The 22853-nt window shown below is 44.8% G+C and overlaps 1 protein-coding gene across 3 annotated transcripts in view; it reads right to left on the bottom strand.

The window, feature by feature from the left end:
• Positions 1–21166, bottom strand: part of aprt (adenine phosphoribosyltransferase) — a 43020-nt gene extending 21854 nt beyond the window's left edge. Inside the window, exons 1-3 of one of the 3 annotated variants that reach the window (XM_086121655.1) lie at positions 20924–21166; positions 11781–11884; positions 1751–1884 (exon numbers count right to left, since the gene is read on the bottom strand). In XM_086121655.1, coding sequence (XP_085977781.1) covers positions 1751–1884; positions 11781–11884; positions 20924–21012 — 327 coding nt within the window. In that variant the 5' untranslated portion in view covers positions 21013–21166. The remainder of the gene's footprint in view (positions 1–1750; positions 1885–11780; positions 11885–20923) is intronic. The other 2 variants (XM_086121657.1, XM_086121656.1) reach the window with 2 other exon arrangements.
• Between the last annotated feature and the right edge of the window lie 1687 nt (positions 21167–22853).

Genomic DNA, 22853 nt, shown 5'->3' with positions numbered 1-22853 from the left:
AGATGTTTAAAAATCTTGGAAAATATTTCTATCTCCTAATCTTTAAACATCTCCACAACTTTATCCCGCACCTGCCTGGTCTCTTCCTCCGTCTTCATGATACCGTTTGCTTCCCAATTTTCTTTTAAGAGATCTTTGAGACCATTACATTACACTGAAAAGGCTATATTGTCTTTCATATGAATGATTCATGTGCCTTAATATCCTATCATCTATACAGGGTGACCCAAAAAAAAAAACGGGCCCCAACTCTAATTAGGCGTTTCTTAGTGTTTTGTCCGAATGAAATGAAACTTTGGCCATAACTAGTTTATTATATTCAAAACATCACATCAAAACACTAGGGTCTTTGGCCTTTTTTTTCTCCGTTCTACAGCATATGTTCTAGATGGCCTCCATTTAGCTCCGTGCATTTCTTGAGGCGCAGCACGAAGTTATCCATGACGTTCTTACAGACTGAATTGGTAATGGTTCTCATCTCCTCCCTGATGGCTTTCTTGAGTTCCGTGATGGTTCTGGGTTTCCCTGCGTAGACTCTGTCCTTGAGATAGCCCCAAAGAAAAAAATCTGGGGGCCTTAGGTCCGGGCTATGGGGTTCCCACTCAAAATCAGTCTTGAGACTGATCACTCGGCCTCCGAAGTTCTCTTTCAGACAATCTCGGGACAGGTTTGAGGTGTGAGAACTTGCTCCGTCTTGCTGGAACCAGAAATCTCGGCCAGAGGCACCATTGGACCAATCTTCATCAAATAATCTGGCGCAGCAGTGACAGTCACCAAGGAGCGGTATGTGGAGGTTCTCAAAACCTTCAAGAATGACCTCCAGACCATCTACCCGTCGCTCATGAGCAAGTTCTGGTTCCAGCAAGACGGAGCAAGTTCTCACACCTCAAACCTGTCCCGAGATTGGCTGAAAGAGAACTTCGGAGGCCGAGTGATCAGTCTCAAGACTGATTTTGAGTGGGAACCCCATAGCCCGGACCTAAGGCCCCCAGATTTTTTTCTTTGGGGCTATCTCAAGGACAGAGTCTACGCAGGGAAACCCAGAACCATCACGGAACTCAAGAAAGCCATCAGGGAGGAGATGAGAACCATTACCAATTCAGTCTGTAAGAACGTCATGGACAACTTCGTGCTGCGCCTCAAGAAATGCACGGAGCTAAATGGAGGCCATCTAGAACATATGCTGTAGAACGGAGAAAAAAAGGCCAAAGACCCTAGTGTTTTGATGTGATGTTTTGAATACAATAAACTAGTTATGGCCAAAGTTTCATTTCATTCGGACAAAACACGCAGAAACGGGACCTAATTAGAGTTGGGGCCCGTTGTTTTTTTGGGTCACCCTGTATTAGATCCGATACTGTTTATTGTGAATAAGATGAATTAATTGCTTGTAGGTTAAACAAATAATTGACAAGAACCGTAGAAAACATCCCAATTCGATTATTTTCCGTAATCGTTCAACCCTAATTCATAGTACCCAAAAAGGTGCATGAGGAAAATGTGATACACTGTTTAAGACATAGCGGCACCTCTGACATGCCCAATTAAAATTCATCAAAGGGGTTCTTTATGGAGTAGCCAGGAAGAGTGGTTAAGAATTTGGCAGGTGTCCAAAGGGCCTTTGATCAAGGTGGAAAATCTAAGTTCACAGTGTGTTTCATGTCGGCTCATGACCTTCATTCAACAGCGTTAAACAGCATATAAAAGTGTAACTTCTGCTGTGTATCAGCGCGTGCATGCTTGTCAGTACCTTCCCATATTCCAAATTGTATGCCACAGACACGGTGGCCCCTGGAAGTTTTCCTTTCTTCCTGACCATGACAAAACCAACTCCCAGCCGCTGGGCAAGAAGAGGTCCAAACAGGAAACCACGAGCATCTAAACCTGCCAGTCAAACAGAAATGGACACGGGTAAGTCACACATTCATGAAGATGTAAAAAGATCATTCTGATGTCAGCTCAGGCATACTTTGCAAATTTCCCAATTGTGACGAATATAGTTCCTCACATAATTGAAGCTTAATCAGTGGAATTCTTTCATTCCTGCTTGAGGTATAACTTGTAGATCAACAGTCATTCGGCATCACTCCATTGTTGTAGCTTGCATTCATCATGGGTCGCACATTTTCCGTCAGGGCACAGGCATTGGCTTTGTGTTCAGAGACGTTCATGAAAAAAATGCTGCTTAGAAAGGAGCATTTGTTCCGATATAACCTGCATATTTTAGCATTAACTCATTCCCTGCCAGCTATTTTAGAGCATTTGATTGTATACAGTACAGTACAGCAAAAAACTACCAAATGTAAGAATAGACTTCTTTCACCAGGAAAAAAAAAGTTTGATCTCAGCCTTCCATCGTTTTACAATCACCAGTAGAAAAAGGACATGTTGCAAAATCCGCAGCAGTTTTTTCCTGCGGGCTCACAAACTGCTGATAGCTAAAATGGGGCATCAACGACATCTACTGGTGGTTGTACCGTATTTTCACGACCATTCGGCGCACCGTATTGTTGGGCGAAGTCTCAGTAAGGGGTGCTATTTCTGTATTTGACACATACACAAAATGCACTGTATTATTGCGCGCAGCCAGGCATGGTAAAACATATGCCAGCTTAAACATACGGCATGCATGCACACACGCTAAAAACGCGTTTTTAAAAAGGCAACGGAAGCAAAATTGAGTTTGGTTGTACTTTATTTAGCCATTTTACAATGTACTCACGTTTTCTCTTCACCTCTTACACGCTCACCCTTCACTCATTGGCGACTGGTACCTGCAAGGGGCGTGCCTTTAGCGTCCTCTTACACACCCACCCTTCACTCATTGGCGACTGGTGGGGGCGTGCCTTTAGCATCCTCTTACACGTCCACCCTTCACTCATTGGCGACTGGTACCTGCTAGGGACGTGCCTTTAGCGTCCTCTTACACGCCCACCCTTCACTCATTGGCGGACTTCCGCATGCCTGTCGTCACTCACTCCGCCTTTTCTCGATATAAACAGCGTGTCGGCCGGAGGTGCTCTCAGTCAGGCTTTGGAACTCAGCGCATACACTAGACGCTCCGCATTATAAGGCGTCCTGTCCATTTTGGAGAAAATTTAAGACTTTTAATGGCGCCTTATAGTCGTGAAAATACGGTACATCAGTAAAGTTGTTTCCAAATTAGAAATTTACAGAACCAGCTGCTGAGGGATGGGACTCACCCAGGATGGCTAACCAAAGGGCGAACGATCCTGATCATGAATGATCCCTCAAAGAGTGCAGTCCCATCCAACTATCGGCCAATAACCTGTCTCTCCACAACATGGAAGCTCATGTCAGGCATCATTGCGGCTAAGATAAGTGGACACATGGATCAATACATGAGCGAAGCACAGAAGGGCATTGGTAGAGATACCAGAGGAGCCAAACATCAGCTCCTGGTTGACAGAACAGTCGCACAAGACTGCCGGTCCCGACATACCAACCTGTGCACAGCCTGGATGGATTACAAGAAAGCCTACGACTCGATGCCACATACATGGATCACTGAATGCGTGGAGTTGTATAAGGTGAACAGGACCCTAAGAGCCTTCGTTGCGAACTCGATGAGGATGTGGAAAACCACACTTGAAGCCAATGGCAAGCCACTTACCCAAGTGTCCATCAAATGTGGCATATATCAAGGTGATGCACTCTCCCCACTGCTGTTCTGCATAGGACTGAACCCCCTAAGCAAAGGTGTCAAACTCAGGTCCTGGAGGGCCGCTGCCCTGCATGTTTTCCAAGTTTCCCTGTTGCAACACACCTGATTCAAATGATCAGATCATCAGCAAGCTCTGCACAAGCCTGACATTGAACCTGTTCATTTGAATCAGGTGTGTTGCAACAGGGAGACTTGGAAAACATGCAGGGCAGCGGCCCTCCAGGACCTGAGTTTGACACCTATGCTAAGCCAAGTAATCACCAAGACAGGCTATGGATACCGCCTCAGAAATGGAGCTATGATCAGTCACCTCCTCTACATGGATGACATAAAGCTGTATGCTAAGAGCGAAAGGGACATAGATTCCCTGATCCACACAACCAGGATCTACAGCAGCGACATCGGGATGTCATTCGGGCTTGAGAAATGTAGTCGGATGGTGATTAAGAGAGGAAAGATAGTCCGCACTGAAGGGGTCTCACTCCCTGAAGGAACAATCTCAGACATTGAGGACAGCTATAAGTACCTCGGTATACCACAAGCCAATGGCAACCTCGAACTGGCAACAAGGAAAGCGGCTACGGCCAAATACCTCCAGCGAGTGAGGCAAGTCCTAAGAAGCCAGCTCAATGGCAAGAATAAGACCCGGGCAATAAACAGCTATGCCATGCCAGTGATCAGATACCCTGCAGGAATAATAAGGTGGCCAAAGGAAGAGATTCAGACCATGGACGTTAAGACCCGAAAGCTCCTAACCATGCATGGAGGGTTCCATCCCAAATCCAGTACCCTGATACTGTATGCAAGCCAAAAGGAAGGAGGCCGGGGACTAGTGAGTGTGAGAGCCACTGTCCAGGATGAAACATCCAAGCTCCATGAATACATCAAGGAGAAGGCTCCAACGGATAACGTACTCAGAGAATGTCTCAGACAGTGGGGAACAGAGGATGAGGCGCTGGAAGAGGGACCATCGTGGGAGGACAAGCCTCTACACGGGATGTACCACCAGACCATAACTGAAGTGGCTGATCTCAAGAAGTCCTATCAGTGGCTAGAGAGGGCTGGCCTGAAGGATAGCACAGAGGCACTCATCCTGGCTGCTCAGGAGCAGGCCCTGAGCACCAGAGCCATTGCGGCCCAGATATACCACACCAGACAAGACCCAAGGTGTAGGTTGTGCAAAGAGGCACCTGAGACGATCCAACACATAACTGCAGGGTTTAACATGCTGGCAGGGAAAGCCTACATGGAACGCCATAACCAGGTGGCTGGCATAGTCTACCGAAACATCTGTGCGGAGTATGGACTGGAAACCCCAAGGTCAAAATGGGAAACACCTCCGAAGGTAGTGGAGAATGACAGAGCGAAGATCCTGTGGGACTTCCAGATCCAGACTGACAAGATGGTAATGGCGAACCAACCAGATATCGTGATCATAGATAAAGGGCAGAGGAAAGCCGTTGTCCCCGCGACCCTAGTGAGGATTAAGCGGTTCGGAAAATGGATGGATGGATGGAAAGCCGTTGTAGTGGATGTAGCGGTCCCAAGTGATGGAAACATCAGAAAGAAGGAACACGAGAAACTCGAGAAATACCAAGGGCTCAGAGAGGAGCTGGAGAGAGCCTGGAAGGTAAAGGTGACAGTCGTGCCTGTGGTGGTCGGAGCACTCGGGGCAGTGACCCCCAAACTAGATGAGTGGTTGCAACAGATCCCGGGACAACATCGTACATCTCAGTCCAGAAATTTGCAGTGCTGGGAACAGCAAGGAGACTGCGCAGAACCCTCAAGCTTCCTGGCCTCTGGTAGAGGACCCGAGCTGAATGAGGGACGGACACCACCCAAGGGGTGAGAAGAGGATTTTTTTTTTTTATACACACACACACACACACAGAGTATATATATACACAGACACATACACACACACACACACACACACCGTATTTTCCGCACTAAAAGGCGCACCTAAAAGTCTTCCATTTTCTTAAAAGCTCACAGCGCCTTGTGTATGGTCATTACGGTAATATGTCAACCCCAAAATGGCTCCTTCCTGGAGACATGCAATAGAACACGGAAATAGAATAGCGGCAAGAGAGTTCAACGTTATTGAGTCAATGTTATTACTTGGTGTGCCTCGATGGGATCACCACCTTATCGTGGTGAGGCACTTTGCACGTCTCCATGACCCCTAGACCTATGTCGGCAGGAGTCCCGTACTCCTGGCAGGGTCCCCCAAGCCGAACAGGTCGAAGGGTAGAGGCCAGAAAAAGAGTGATCCCAAACCGGCACCTGGGGGCAGGCACAGGCGGAGTCCAACAGACCGGACTACCGGCAGCCCCCTGCAACTCTTGCCAGAAGAAGGTCGTAATGGGTCCCCTCATGCCACGGGAAACCACCTGGTAGGAGTGAAGATGGTGGGAGTGAGGACAGTGCACCCACACCCTCACCTTAATCCTGCGCAAGCTTCTTGCCCCAACCCCACACCCAATCCCCCACCCTGCATCCCCCTAATCCTGTGGCGATGTGGAACGGCGGTGGGCACAGGCCAAGTATGTGGCTGGGAGTGCCTAGCCAAACCATGCACACAGGCGGCAATGGAGTGATGGTCGTTGACACTGCAGGATGGAGCAATGCATCTCTTCGGCAGCTTCCATTGTGACTGAGCAGCTCCACACTGCTCAACCCTGTGATGGGGAGGGACCTAGAAAAAGTGGTCTAAAAATTGTCTGCTCTCCACACTCCGGACGGTAAACCGCAATCGTCGGAGCATCCCCCTTGCGCATAGCTTCGTGGAACGTCCGCACACTGTTGGACCTGGCTGAAACTCCTGACAGGCCCCACCGGAGGACAGCACTTGTGGCCACAGAGCTCGCGAGGTATAACATCGATATCACAGCTCTCAGCGATACCAGACTACATGGAGAGGACTCCCTGACAGAAGTTGGTGCAGGGTATACCTTCTTCGGGAAAGGGGTCCCTGAAGGCACTCGTCGAAACCATGGAGTTGGCTTTGCTGTGAAGTCCCAACTGCTGAAGCGCATCCCAGAATCCCCTACCGGCATCAATGAAAGGCTGATGACATGGCGCATTCCCCTGGCAGAGGGACGCTTCGCCACATTCATCAGTGCTTACGCACCAACTGAATGCCGAGCACAATATATAGGAGGATTTCTACAGAGCTCTGGACACTATCCTGCAGAAAACACCGGCTACGGACAAGCTCATAGTCATGGGAGACTTCAATGCTAGGGTGGGCACGGAACACCTGGTATGGAGTAAAGTTATTGGCCAGCATGGAGTGGGAAAAATGAACAACAACGGCCTTCGGCTCCTCTCCCTCTGTGCAGAACATCAGTTGGTCATCACTAACACCATTTTCCAAATGAAGAACAGGTTTAAGACCACCTGGCAACACCCCCGCTCCAAACACTGGCATCTCCTGGACTATGTGATTGTCCGTCAAAAGGACATACGGGATGTCCTCATCACCCGTGTCATGCGCGAAGCTGAGTGTTGGACTGACCATCTCATGGTCAGATCCAAACTCCTCATGAGCATTCAACCCCGTCATCCAAGGACAGCTCCCAACAAAAGGCTCAACTGTGCAGCATTGAACAACCCCACCACCAAAGCCAACCTCCAGCGACTCCTTGCTGAAAACCTTGACAAGATCCCGGAGGAATCAGGTGACTGGCCAGCTCTGCAAAAGGCTATCCAGAGCACAGCCTCGGAGGTGCTTGGCCAGTCAAGGAGACGCCACCAGGATTGGTTTGACTGCAACTCAACCGAGATACATACACTTCTGAAAGCAAAGCGTGAGGCCCATAAAGCTCTTCTGTCCTGCCCTACATCTCTCACCCGTAAAGCCACCTTTTCTGCAGTTAGAACAGTGACCCAGTGAGCACTCCGTATCATGGAGGACACCTGGTGGGTGCAGAAGGCAAATGAGATCCAAAATCTGGCAGACTGTAACAACACCCAGGGCTTCTACAATGCCATCAAAGCACTGTATGGCCCCAAGAAGCGGGCAATTGCTCCAGTCCGATCAGCTGATGGCTCTGCACTCCTCAAGGACCACCATGAGATCCTTGCCCGTTGGGCAAAGCACTTTGAAAATCTTCTCAACCACACCAACCCTGTCAACCCACACATTCTGGACAATCTTCCAGACCTGCCAACAATCATGAGCCTCGACACCCCACCATCCTATTCTGAAACCCAGCAAGCCATTGCGGGCCTAAAAAATAACAAAAGCGCTGGACCTGATGGCATCCCCGTAGAGGTTTTCAAACACGGAGGTTATCTCCTCACGCGCCGACTGCACCTCCTGATTCAAAACATCTGGGAACATGGGACCGTCCCGCAGGATTGGAAGGATGCTAACATAGTTGTTATTTATAAGCAGAAAGGCGACAGAGCAGCCTGTGGGAATAGCAGAGGAATCTCTCTCCTCTCCACCGCAGGAAAGATCTTGGCTAAAATCATGCTCAGCAGGCTGGTCAAGCACATCTCAGAAGGTGTGCTTCCAGAAACTCAGTGTGGCTACCGGAAGACTAGATCCACCATTGACATGATCTTTGTTTGAAGACAGCTAATGGAGGAAAGCAGAGAACATCACAAGGACCTGTACATAGCCTTCATCGATCTCAGCAAAGCCTTTGACACCATTAACCGTGAGTTGCTCTGGAAACACCTCTCCAAACTTGGGGTGTCACCCAAGTTTCTCTGCATCCTCCAGCAGCTGCATGATGGGATGCAAGTCAAAGTGCTCATCGGAGGACTCCAGTCAGAGCTCTTCAAGGTGAAAGTTGGGGTGAAGCAGGGCTGTGTCTTGGCTCCAATGCTTTTTAACATCCTCCTCTCTGCCACCACGTGCCTCTTCCACCATGGCATGGGACATAAAGACGGTGTCCATATGGAGTACCGCCTAGACGGAAGCCTCTTCAACATCAGACGGCTCCAGGCTCACACAAAGACAAAAATCTGTCAGATCTGTGAGCTTCAGTATGCTGATGACTGCACTATACTAGCTAGGTAGATTAAAAAAATATATATATATACTAGCTCACAGTTCAAACTCTATGCAGCACGCCCTGGACACAATTTCCGATCTGTACCAATCCTTTGGTCTTCAGATCAACATTAAAAAAACTGAGGTCATGTTCCAACTCGCTACCCCAACTTCCACATCCCCCAGCTTTCACATTAATGGCACTCCACTAAACGTAGTGGACCATTTCACCTACCTTGGCTCCACTTTATCTTCAAACTGCTCCCTTGACACTGAAGTCCACACCCGTATCAATAAAGCATCATTATCCTTTGGTCGCCTACGCAGCAGGGTCTTCGAAAACCGAAACCTGAAGACTTGTACCAAGATTGCAGTGTACAATGCAGTATGTCTCTCCACTCTGCTCTACGGGTCAGAGTCATGGACTCCATACCGCCGGCACATTACTACCTTGGAAGCCTTCCACATCCGCTGCCTGCAAAAGATCCTTGGCCTGTCCTGGGAAGATCGAGTTCCCCATACAGACATCCTTAAAAGCACCAATTCCATCTGCATGGAAGCGGCCGTGGCGAAGAAACATCTTCGGTGGATCGGACACACCATTCGCATGCCCGACAATCGCCTGCCGCGCCAGGTCCTCTATGGCAAACTGAGAGGTGCAAAGCGTTCTGCTGGGGGGCAAAAGTGGCGCCTCAAGGACTACAGCAGGGACCTCCTAAAGCGAGCCAACATCAACCCCACGCAGCTTGAAACACTTGTACTCAACAGACTAACCTGGCAGATCACTTGTGCCACTGCAGTCTCTCAAATACACCAAACTAACCAAGCCAGATGAACCGAGAGACGCATTCAATGACACCAGCGGGCAGCTGGTACCCCCCTGGTATCCGGTTTCCCTTGCTCCATCTGTGGTCGAGTCTGCGGCTCAAGGATCGGTCTTTATGCCCACGAGAAGTGGCACCAGCGACAGAGCTGCTTTATTAAATATGTTTTTGTTGCTCCGAAAAAATGGGAGCTGAGGTGGTGTTTTTTAAAACGCATACTTTATTCATGGTTTTCAGTCTCAACAAATACAGGTACGTCTTTGGTACGTCTCCGTGCCTTCTCTTCTTTTGTCCGACTCGAGAGGCGTTCATGACCGGCTCCGAAAAACGTAAATTAACGATTACTTCAATGAAACTACGAAATTGAAAATAATGCATCAGAACAGAAAATCAAGCGAGGAAATCATAAAATAAATTCTATAGCCCCCCTACAGAATTTATTTTGTTATTTCCTCGTTTGTGAATACACATCAAAGAAATAAATAACAAACACTTCTCGGGGTGTTCACACGGCAACTTTTACTCTGGTGCAGCACCGAGGCTGCCCCCATAGAGCGTTCACACTTACAAAGTTATACCGGTGTAGCCCCTGAAAACAGCTTAAACCGGAGCAAATTCAACCCTGCTCAGGAGGTGGTTTAAAAATTTACTCCGGAGTAAATGCTAGTTTGCGAGGCAGCACCGATATATAATGGGACGTGTGAACGCTACAGGGGTAGACTCGCTACGCGTGAGAAGAGTTGATTACATAAGGGTAGAATGCATTGCGGGCGGCCCGGTAGTCCAGTGGTTAGCACGTCGGCTTCACAGTGCAGAGGTACCGGGTTCGATTCCAGCTCCGGCCTCCCTGTGTGGAGTTTGCATGTTCTCCCCGGGCCTGCGTGGGTTTTCTCCGGGTACTCCGGTTTCCTCCCACATTCCAAAAACATGCATGTCAGGCTGATTGGACGCTCTAAATTGTCCCTAGGTCTGAGTGTGGGCGTGGATGGTTGTTCGTCTCTGTGTGCCCTGCGATTGGCTGGCAACTGATTCAGGGTGTCCCCCGCCTACTGCCCGGAGATGGCTGGGATAGGCTCCAGCACCCCCCGCGACCCTAGTGAGGATCAAGCGGTTCGGAAAATGGATGGATGGATGGATGCATTGCTTTCATGCTCTGTTGTACTTCCGTCATCTTTCCTTTTGTAGGAGACTGGACTGTCTCGGAGTTGTTTGTGTTGTTTGTTTCTTTGTTGTGTGTTCACCCCCCCAACCCCCCGCAAAATTACCCATAGAATTTATTTTGTGATTTCCTCTCTTGGTTTTCTGTTTGGCGCATTATGTTTGCTTTTCTGAGTGTCATTGAAGTCATCGTTGATTTACGTGTTCGGGTTCGGTCATTGAACGTCTCTCGAGCAGAAGGCACGGAGACGGAGAAAGAGAAGGACGTGCCTGTAGTTGCTTGAGTTAAACAAATTAATAAAGTGCATGTTTTAAAAAGAACCACCAGGACAGCTCTCTTTGTTTCGGAACTGCAACACTTTCTCTCTCTCATCCTTTTACAGGGTCTGATAGACCACAGAGTTGATTTGTCTGGATAAGTACAAACCATGGTTTTTCGACATATCACAAACAAGGCGGGGAAAAGTAATTACACTTTACATACAGTATGCGCATGTTTTACTTCCGCATTATTACTAGTGTATTGTACAGCACTTTGTATGCAGTGTTGGCTGTTTGAAAGTGCTCTATAAATACAGTTGAGTTGAGTATTGCACGGCCGCAGAAACTGCCGTGTGAACGCAAGTGGGGCTGCACCGGGGTTAACGCGCTTCTCTTTCGTAGGCAGCTTTTACATGAGAACGCTCCACAAAATGTACACCTGTGTAAGATATATCGCAACAGAATGCGTCGGTGCAGCACCGATGCAAATGTGTGCCGTGTGAACACCCCTTCGGAGACAGTCCAGTCTCCTACATTTTACTGACATCTGATCCTTTGTTTGCATTTCTTCGATTGTAGCTCCATCTCGTGGATGCACTGTAGATTGTGTGTTATAATCGGGTGCATCCAATATGTGAAAAAAAATTACAAAGTAGGTCATTCATTGAAGGTGCGCCTCATAATCCAGTGTGCCTTTTAGTGTAGAAAATACAATATATATGTAAAATAAAAAAATCTTTGGGATGAGAAGCAAAAGGTCTTCAAAGACAACAAGAACAGAGCCCTTCTAAAGCACATCTTTTACATTTGACGGTAATTTTCTTTGAGAGGTGAGGTTTCTTACCTACAATCAGGTCGACGTCCCAGTTTTTGTTTTTCACATGTTCTTCAAACAGGTCAATAACAGCTGCTAAGGCAGTTGGATCCTTCAGGATGGGACATATATCTCTGCAGGAGACAAAAAACTTTACATTATGCGCATAGATATTTGTGATAATCAGAATCAGTCGCCTCTGTTGCACAAGTATGTAAAACATGCAAGGAATTTGTCTCGGGTAGTTTGAGCCACACAAGTACTACAGTAACAAGCAACTATAACAAAAGCAAAGTTTAGGACATAAGATATTTAAAAAACACAGACGCAAACAACCGTTCAGACCCACATCCACACTGTCACTGAGCGAGAACCGATCCCACGCTGCCCGCTCACAAGTCAGGGGAGTCAACCACTACACCATCAGCGAAATGTAATGGCTTCTTGGCTAACAGTACGATGCCATGGCAACAGCTTTATGCGAAAATACACAAAATTTCATGTTGCAACATCATGAAGGCCTAATCACTCTTCCGAGCAAACATGAGGTCGACCTGGTTCACCTGGAAGGAGAAAAATATCAAAGAATAAAACATTTCCTTCAGCTATCGTGGTGGTGCAACCACTACGATAACAATAAGTTTGTCGATGTCTTCAGGCCTAGACTCATCAAATCTGTCAAATATTGATCAGATATGATCATGTGGGTCATGCTTCCGGAGCTTTTGTAGTCAAGGCCATGCCAAATTGTAAATTAAATTCAAACTGGCAGACTTCCTGTTCAGCGTATGACTCCAAGATTGTTTTGTGTACCATCAGAGAGTGAAACCACAAAAATGTCTCATCGCATTATTACTTATACACAACAAATTAATGGATTACTAGTTTTGGAATCAGTCAACTGTCATAGTCCTGTTCAAATGAGTGGAAAGTGGTGAACAAAATTATTGCAAAATCTCAACATTATTACACATGACAATTTGACATTTTGGTTCAGATTTTGGCAAGGATCATGCAAGTTGATACACGTGATTTGCTTTCGCGGTCCACGGAAAAATACGTGGCAGGCCGGATCTGGCCCCCGGGCCTTGAGTTTGACACAGGTGCTCAAATGGCCCCTATGCACACTGCCTCCTCCCATTGCTCCTTAGAATCAGAATCAGAATCAGAATCATCTTTATTGGCCAAGTATGTAGAACACACAAGGAATTTGTCTCCGGTATAACACGCTGCATTAGTATCATCGTAAACAACAAAATCATTGAACCATTTCAGAGTAACCAGTAGCAGTATTTGTAGTACAAGAAGAGTGACTACGTCAGTGACTGTTTAAGGAGTTAATGGCTAGAGGGAAGAAGCTGTTTAAGTGTCTACTGGATTTGGTGCGCATGGATCTGTAGCGTCTGCCTGAGGGGAGTAGCTGGAAAAGGTGGTGGGCAGGATGCGGGGGATCCAGGAGGATTTTCCGTGCCCTTGTCTTGATTCTTGCAGTGTGCAAGTCCTCAAGAGTGGGTAGGTCGGTGCCAATGATTTTTTCCGCCGTCCTAACTGTCCGTTGAAGTCGGATTTTAGAACATCAAGCCTGTTATTTCAATCATACCATTGCTCCCTCTAAAATACATCCCCTCTGTTAATGCACACAATCTCATCTACATTAAACATCAGATTCCTGATAAAAATAATCCCTCAGCCTAAGAGGTTAAATTATCTCCACATATGCTCCTTGCATCACACAACATCATGCGCCGCAGCAAATTCTCAAACAGTTTATTCAGAATGATTTCATCATGGATAATATAACCTGGACCTCTTCTGTATCACTGAAACCTGGCATCGCCAAATTGATTCCCTTAAATCAGGGGTGCCCATTATGTCGATCCTGATCTACCGGTAGATCGAAGACAGGTCCCAAGTAGATCCGAGAAGTGTCGAGGAGAAAAAAAACCAAAAACCATTTGTGTGTCTTCGTACATGTTAGTAATATATATATTTTTGTGTTAATGTAGGCTGCACCCTAATCATCCTATCAGTCTCATTTTCACAAAAAAAAAATATTTAAAAAATAAAATAAAGCAGGTAAATCTTGAATTTATGGTGGCGCGTGATTATGTCAACGGAAGTTGTTAGCGCTCAGCAGTCTGCAATTGCAGCCTGTGATCTGAGGGTAGATCCCGGGAGGTAAGTTGATCGAAAAGTAGATCTTTGGTCCAAAAGGTTTGGGCACCCCTGCCTTAAATCAAGCCAATCCACTGGATACAAATACCTCGATCAATACTGCCCCATTGGTAGAGGTGGTGATGTTGCCTCCGTTTTCAAGAGGCACCTCAAATACCTCCATCTCTCATATATATACTGTATGTATATATATATACTGTATGTATATATATATATATATATAATGTATATTGAGCATTATTGTGATTAATTATGTTAATATGGGCATGAAGGCTAACAATTGTCTGTCAACCCTCTCTCATTTCAAAAAAGTATCTCTTTGAAGCCTTACAAACCACACAAACATATATATATATATATATATATATATATAAAATAAATAAAAAATCCTCGTCTCACCCCTCGGGTGGTGTCCGTCCCTCATTCAGCTCGGGTCCTCTACCAGAGGCCAGGAAGCTTGATCTTAGCCTCCAACCGTCTTTTCCATGGTGGGTAACGTATCTCATGGCTTCCATGGTTGCTCTTATAGCCAAGCATCTCTAGGATCACTGATGCTGAAGCGTATATCAGCACATTGGTTTCCGTGATCGTTACGGTCGGGATCTCCCTCAGTGCTGCATTCACACTTTCCATGAGACTTTCAGGTGGTACTTCACATAGCCGTTGTAATCCGTTTCTAGGTTGCCCAGCTTTCATTCTCGCCATGATCTTAGCTTTCAGGTCAGTTGCTGCCTCGCTCAGCATTTCATTCATTGGGGCTGGCCTCCCAATCTCATCATCTGCATTCATTGGGTCTTGCCTCCCAATCTCTGGTATGACCTCCTCCTCTGATCTGGCAGCCTGGGGCCCTTCACCATGGAACCTGCGTTGTACCTCATCAATCTCAAGTTGTGACAGCAGTTGCCGTTTGTGGATGTTGGAACACTGAGCTACTCGTTGTTTTGTGGTCAACCGTGACTGTGGGTTTCGAAGAAACCATTTGGCCCACATTCTCTGCATGTATCCCCTCTGACTAGGGTTGCTTGAGCAGTAGCATTCCAACAGAGCCATGTTATCGCATCTCGCCGATCTCCGCTTTGTTCCAGTAGCCCATTTTTCATCAAGGTGCTCTTCCCCAGCACCTGACGCAGACGTTTGGCCGGGCGACGTCTGAGCCGGGATGTCATTCGTTTTATTGTCTCTCATCATTGTATGAGGTAGGCATTAGCGTGAAGGATCTTGCCCAAGGACCCACACTGGATGGTGTTATGTGCTCATTTTTTTGCCCCAAGCGGGATTCGAATCACGTGTATATATACAGTATATATATATACACACAGTAAATATTCTCTAGTACGGACTCGTGTTTGCGCTGTCCAATTTGTCCTGATAAAAGAAATTCCTCATTTGGGAAATGACCATGGTACATGTCCTTTATGAACCTGCAAGTATGTTGACAAAATGCACGTGTAACAACACAATCAATAAAAGACAAAAATATACTGTCCAAAAACTGTTTATATAACAAAAACTGCAATACAGGTGTATCCCAAAAAAATCACAACAGTAAAATACGTACAGTATTTAATGTTTATTTTTTTCTGTCTTGGGAAAAAAATGTGTATTTTGGATTGTTTTGTTGGATGCATTATTTGGTTTATGACAATGTTTGCCTGCGTGTCATACAGTTTTCTTGCTAGTTGCAAGTAACTGTCCCGTTGATCACCGATGTCTGGTAATTCTTGTGCATACTGAAGGATTTTTGTTGCCATTTGCATTGCTTCCTTGCTGGATGGTGGCTTGTCATCAGGAGTTGAATGTCTCAGACAATGCGGAACAGAGGATGAGGCGCTGGAAGAGGGACCATCATAGGAGGACAAGCCCCTAACAAGGGATGTTCCACCGGACCATAACTGAAGTGGCTGATCTCAAGAAGTCCTATTCGTGGCTAGAGAGGGCTGGCCTGAAGGACAGCACAAAGGCACTCGTCCTGGCTGCTCAGGAGCAGGCCCTGAACTAAATACATGTTGAAGTGTGTGTGTGCATAAGTCCTTTGGTTCAGGAGCAGGCCCTGAGCACCAGAGCCATTGAGGCCCAGATATACCACACCAGACAAGACCCAAGGTGTAGGTTGTGCAAAGAGGCACCTGAGACGATCCAACACATAACTGCAGGGTGTGAGATGCTGGCAGGGAAAGGGAAAAGCCTACATGGAACGCCATAACCAGGATTGGAAACCCCAAGCTCAAAATGGGAAACACCTCCGAAGGTGGTGGAGAATGACAGAGCGAAGATCCTGTGGGACTTCCAGATCCAGACTGACAAGATGGTAATGGCGAACCAACCAGATATCGTGATCATAGATAAAGGGCAGAGGAAAGCCGTTGTAGTGGATGTAGCGGTCCCAAGTGATGGAAACATCAGAAAGAAGAAACTCGAGAAATACCAAGGGCTCAGAGAGGAGCTGGAGAGAGCCTGGAAGGTAAAGGTGACAGTCGTGCCTGTGGTGGTCGGAGCACTCGGGGCAGTGACCCCCAAACTAGATGAGTGGTTGCAACAGATCCCGGGAACAACATCGGACATCTCAGTCCAGAAATGTGCAGTGCTGGGAACAGCAAGGATACTGCGCAGAACCCTCAAGCTTCCTGGCCTCTGGTAGAGGACCCGAGCTGAATGAGATATTAGAGACGAAGATATTAGAGCTGTCAGTTTAGCGAGTTTTTATTGGCATTAATTTCAATGAATTTTAATGGGATTAATTAAATGTTTTCTCGCGAGATTAACGCGGCACATGTCAAAGCGGATGTTACGTTGCTCTATAAATAAACAAGAAACAAAACAACAAGCGTGCTGCACAGGTGCACGCAGGTTTGTTTTGCCAGCCACGGCGGCGCGAGACACCGAAAACGGATACTTAAAGAGTTTATGAATTGAAAGTTTACTTTTAAAAAGTTGCCAGATTGTTCCACTGACAAGACCAAAGTTACCTGTATGTTTTGCAGTCGTAAACTGAGCAATCATCATAGCACGTCGAGTCTGAAATACAACTTAATGGCCAAGCACACAGCTGGTGTGAGTATTCCGCGACGGATTGCCAGCGAGAGCCTCCATTACAAGCTGTGTACAGAGATTGTACGAAGCGGAGAAGGCTAAGGTACACCAAGCGGGAGAAGACACTGTTTCGGGAGAGAAATAAGAGACTAGGTTGATGAGCCTCTGGTGAATAAAGAGCAGGTAGCCTGTCGAATACGATGTATGCCACTGACGCGATTGTTACTTGTTTGGAACTATTTTGTGTGGAAGGTTACAGTGTTCCGTGCCCATATAAATAAAGCGGGTGGAGCTTCTCTGTGTTCGTCTGACAGTGACGGTGCGCTGAGGCACGTCGAGAGTTCAGCGGTGCAGTGGTAGCGACCTAGTGAACACACTGAAAATAAAACATCTCCAGTGTAGTGTAGTCATCCGAAATTATGTCTACACAAAACCGAAGAGAGACTTGCGCACAAGAAGGACCAACAGAATCAACATAGCCTGACTGCTGTGTTCAAAGCAAACTTGAGAAAAATGAAGTTTGCAACCATGGCTAAAATCCACTATCGGCTGAGTACTAGTTTACCTTAGATGTGCACTTTATAATGTTATATTCCTCTGTTTTGATTCCATAAAAAGAGCTGTTAAAGCAGCTGTTGTGTGACAAAATATTTTTTTCACTGTTGTTGATAGACTAATATTGTGTGAGAGATTATGTGTGAATAACTGCTCCAATTGAATAATGTTCATGTGAAATTGACAATCGAAATTGTTATTTCAGTAAATATTTGCATTTTTAACATAACATAGAAAACTGATTCATGATTCCATGTTGATGCGAGCATGAAAATGGGGAAAAATAGGACAAAAAAAATACAAAAAGGAAATTCAGAAACGATAAAAAATGTGTGAGTAATCACGATTCATTTTTAGTTGATTTGAGTGAATTATGACAGTTGCATTTTTAATTACATTAAACATTTTAATCGTTTGACAGCTCTAATATATATATATATATAAAACATATATATACTGTATATTTGCACACACACACATATATATACATATATATATATATATACATATCCATATAAGTACATATATATATATATACTGTACATATGTACATATACTGTATATACATACATATACTGTATATATATATATATATACACACATACATATATATGCATATATATACATATATGTACATATATTACACATATATACATACACATACAGTACACACACACATATACAGTATATGTATTTCTACATACCTGTACATACAGCTGCCGCTGTTGTGAAAGCGCTATATAAATCAGCATGTATTGTATTGTATATATATACTGTATATACACACACACACATATATATACACATACTCACACTATATATATATATATATATATATACAGTACATATACATGTATGTGTGTGTATATACACACACACACGTAACAGAGTGATGCATTAAGTTTGTTAAATTATGACGGAAGTGACGCAACAGCGCACCCAAGTGTCAATGGTCTTGAGGGGACCGCGAACTGCGCCTCCACTCGCAAAATCGAAGTCAAGTGAGCCGCCAATCCCATTGTCAATACTGTCCATTATGGTAATCTGTCGCCAGCGAGCGGCGTTAGCCACCTTCAAAAAGAGTCATCACTCATGCATAAACGTCATTTGTTTGGGTTAAAAGAAATTAATAAAGGTATAAAATAAGTAATTTCTTGGCTGTCGGGTAAAGATTCACCGAGGAAGAACAAGAACTCTCAGAACAGCAACAATAAGCGTTCTCAAGTGGCGATAGAAAATAAAGTCAATGGTAATTCTACATCAATTTCACCTGATATTAAAAAAAATAATTAATTAAAAAAACACCAGGTTGTCGACACACTCGGGCACCCCAGGTATCCAACCTCAGTACAGGTATTCAGATTGAATATTCCATTACCAATTAAAATGCCTCTCAAATATGACATTTTGAGCTCCTCTCCTAATTTCAAAAGATTCTTGAAAATGAATTTCAGTTATCCCTCAATCAAACTAGACCTGCAGGACACTAGAGCACTGCAAGTATCCAACAAGACTATTCGGATCTGACGTCGGCCTCTGAAAAGTGACAAGATGGCCTGCGTTCTGACATGACTTGCATTCTAACATGTTGATCTTTTCGCCCATTTATAGAACATCCTAAAAGAAGGAATCCAGCACCCCGGCTCTCCACCCAGACCACCCTCGTCCGGATCCGATTTTGCATTTTGAAATAAAAGACTTCTGAAAATTGTCATGTTGACCTGATTTCTAACAAGTTGGCCTGAACGCCTAACATGTTGACATTTTCGACCGTTTTGAAAAAATTCCTAAAAATTGAAAGTTTGTTATCACGTGAGGGCTGTAGGTCTGGGGATAACTACAGCACTCCGGCTATCCAACGCGACCTCTCCCGTCTGAATCTCATGTTGCATTTGGGAATAAGAGGCTTCTGAAATGTGGCAAGATGACCTGGGTCCCAACAAGTTGATCTGAACATGTTGACATTTTTGACCGTTTTGAAAAAATTCCTAAAAATTGGGTTTTCGTTATCCCGTGAGGGCTGTAGATCTGGGGATAACGACAGCACTCCGGTTTTTCAACGCGACCACTCCCGTTCGAATTTGGTTATGCATTTGGGAATAAGAGGCCTCTGAAATGTGGCAAGATGACCTGTTTTCCGACAAGTTGATCTGAACATGTTGACATTTTCACTGCGGTCAAGCCAGCCTCCACTCGCAAAATTGAAGTCGAGTGAGCCACCACTGCGATTGCCAGTGCTCTGCATTACGGTAGTGTGCCGCCAGCGAGCGGCGTTGGCCACCTTCAAAATAAAAGAGCCACCACTCATGCATAAACGTCATTTGTTTGGGTTAAAAGAAATTAATATACGTATAAAATAAGTAATTTCTTGGCCGTCAGCACAAAAAAGCGTTCTCAAGTGGAGATAGAAAATAAAGTCAATGGTAATTCCACATAAATTTCATCTGATAAAACATTTTCATCCGTTTTGAAAAAAAATCCTAAAAATTGAAAGTTTGTTATCCCGTGAGGGCTGTAGGTCTGGGGATAACTACAGCTCTCCGGCTTTCCAACGTGACACCTCCCATCCAAATCTGAGTATGCATTTGGGAATAAGAGGCCTCTGAAACGTGGCAAGATGACCTTATTTCCAACAAGTTGTTGCCAACATGTTGACATTTTTGACCGTTTCGAAAAAAATCCTAAAAATTGAAAGTTTGTTATCCCGTGAGGGCTGTAGGTCTGAGTATAACTACAGCTCTCCGGCTTTCCAACGTGACACCTCCCGTCCAAATCTGATTATGCATTTGGACTCCACTTGAGAACGCTTTTTTGTGCTGACAGCCAAGAAATTACTTATTTTATACGTTTATTAATTTCTTTTAACCCGAACAAATGACGTTTATGCATGCTCTTTTATTTTGAAGGTGGCCAACGCCGCTCGCTGGCGGCACACTACCGTAATGCAGAGCACTGGCAATCGCAGTGGCGGCTCACTTGACTTCAATTTTGCGAGTGGAGGCTGGCTTGACCGCAGTACATTTTCGCCCGTTTTGAAAAAAAATCCTAAAAATTTAAAGTTTGTTATCCCGTGAGGGCTGGAGATAACTACAGCACTTCGGCTATCCAACGCGACCTCTCCCGTCCGAATCTGATTATGCATTGGGAATAAGAGGACTCTGAAATGTGGCAAGTTACATATGAAATATACAGCATCGTAGATGTTTCAGTGGGTGGGCGTATCTTTTTTTGACGACATAAGGAGAGCTTCCGGGTAACTTGTGCACATACGTGGTTCATCCTAAAATTAAACTGAAGATCAGTAAGTAATGCACGTTTTGTAGCGTTATTTCGTAATTCTTTGGTCACTACCACAAGGCACCAAAATTTATCGGAGTAATATATTCATGTTAAAACGATTATATTCCAGTTACCTGAACAAGATGCCCTTCTTCGGAAAGTCAGGAAAAGAATGGATATGTCGACGAACCAGTTGAATTTTGGATTCTGAGCGTCCTTCCATTAAACTGAATAGCACTGATCCCGCTGCAGTGTGAAGTTTGTTGTGAGTTGATAACTGACTGACCTTGGCCAACCAGGCTGCATTCGGAAAAATAACTACAGCAGAGGTGTACGGCAAGCCTACTTGGACAAACGACAAGCCTCCCTCACGGGACTTCAAACAGATCACTAAATCGCCGCGCAGTCTGAGGTGAGGTTCTTCCCCAGAAACCCCACTGTTTTACGACGCCCATGAGTCTTTTGCCTGACTTCGGTTAGCGACTTCCGGTATAGCGAAGCCGTTGTACTGTAATGATGAGGTAATGCCACTTGTTGCAACTCATAAAACCAAACATCTCGATCCTGCTTCGTGCTAATATGCGGGATAGATGGATGACATAAAAAGAGGCCAACAACAAGGTACGGTCACATGTTGACGAACTCTCTCGCTTCAGGCGTGTAACAAAGAGGCTGAGCAATGTGACAAGCTCTGAGCCGTATTTATTTAAAAAGTATGCTTCATACAGCAATTCATTGTGCTTCACATAAGCAAAGGCACAACACCGACAAGCCTTACACACAACACTTGGCGACATTCAAAAGCAATGCAAAGAAACCAAAAGTCACTTGCAAACGATATAATGTACTTTGACAACATTTAAACACTTAACAGTAAACTAAAAGTAAAGAAATAAAAGTAGGTTTCCAATATATATACAGTATATATATTTCACATTGAGCCCTGGGGCACGTGGGACAGTAGGTTTCCAAAACATCTAAAAGAAATTGTTGAGACAACGCAAATTAAATGTTTTTCATGTGGATTTAAAAGCATTTACACGCTGGGCAAGCTTCACTTCTGTTGGCAACTTATTCCATTTGTGTGCAGCATAACACCAAAATGCAGTTTCACCATGTTTACTTTTAACTCTGGCTCCCACAATTTTAACCCAAATCTGCTGATCTCAGGTTTTATATTCAATCAGCATTTATTTATAAAATATAAATAAATTTATTTATAAAATATATAAATATATTTATAAAATATAAATAAATGCTGTAAATTAAATATTCAGGACCCAACCTATTCAGTGATTTATCGACCAGTAGAAGAATTTTCAGGAGCACTCCAAGATTTTGGACTTGGTCTTTGGCTTCTAAAGACAGTGACTTCAAGTGTTTTCTAATAGCAATCCTCCTTTCTTTATTGCCCAAAACAATTACCTCTGATTTGTTCTGGTTTAGCTGAAAGAAATGTCGGTCCATCCAGCTGTTGTTGAGTTTTTCTTCTGTTTCATGACAAAACAAACAAACAAACAAATTGGCCTAACTTTAAGGGCAAACACTGGCATTCAGAAGCTGTTGACTCAAAAGTAACATATACAAACTAAACAGAGTTCCAAGGACTAACACTTGAGAGACCCACATTTCATGGTCATTCAATCTGATTCAAAACTTCCAGTGGTCACAAACTAATTTCCTCTAAATTGGACCTAAACCATTTTAGCATTGTTAGCTTTAATCCCACCCATATGTCCAATCTGTTTAGACTATATCATGGTCAAATGTGTCAAATACTGCACTGAGATCCAATCAGACCAGCACCGACATATTCCCTATGTCAGTGTTCAATGTTGTATCATCTAGTGCTTTAATAAAAGCTGTTTCTGGACTGTGGTGAGGTCGGAATTCTGATTGGAATCTATCAAAAAGTCCGTTGAGTTCAAGAACTTGCTGAGTTGATTAAAAATCATTTTCATGATAATCTAGGTCAAAAAGGAAAGGTTTGAGATGATCTGATTTGCTCACAAAAGACATCCATCGTTCTCTTTTTTTGGAAGAGGCTTGACAGCAGCTATTTTG

The sequence above is a fragment of the Hippocampus guttulatus genome, chromosome 10, assembly GCF_054856545.1.
Source record: "Hippocampus guttulatus isolate MCC_2025c chromosome 10, RoL_Hgut_1.0, whole genome shotgun sequence".
NCBI lineage: Eukaryota > Metazoa > Chordata > Actinopteri > Syngnathiformes > Syngnathidae > Hippocampus > Hippocampus guttulatus.
The sequence above is the reverse complement of the archived record's forward strand: the minus strand, read 5'-3'. Positions and strand labels throughout refer to the sequence as shown.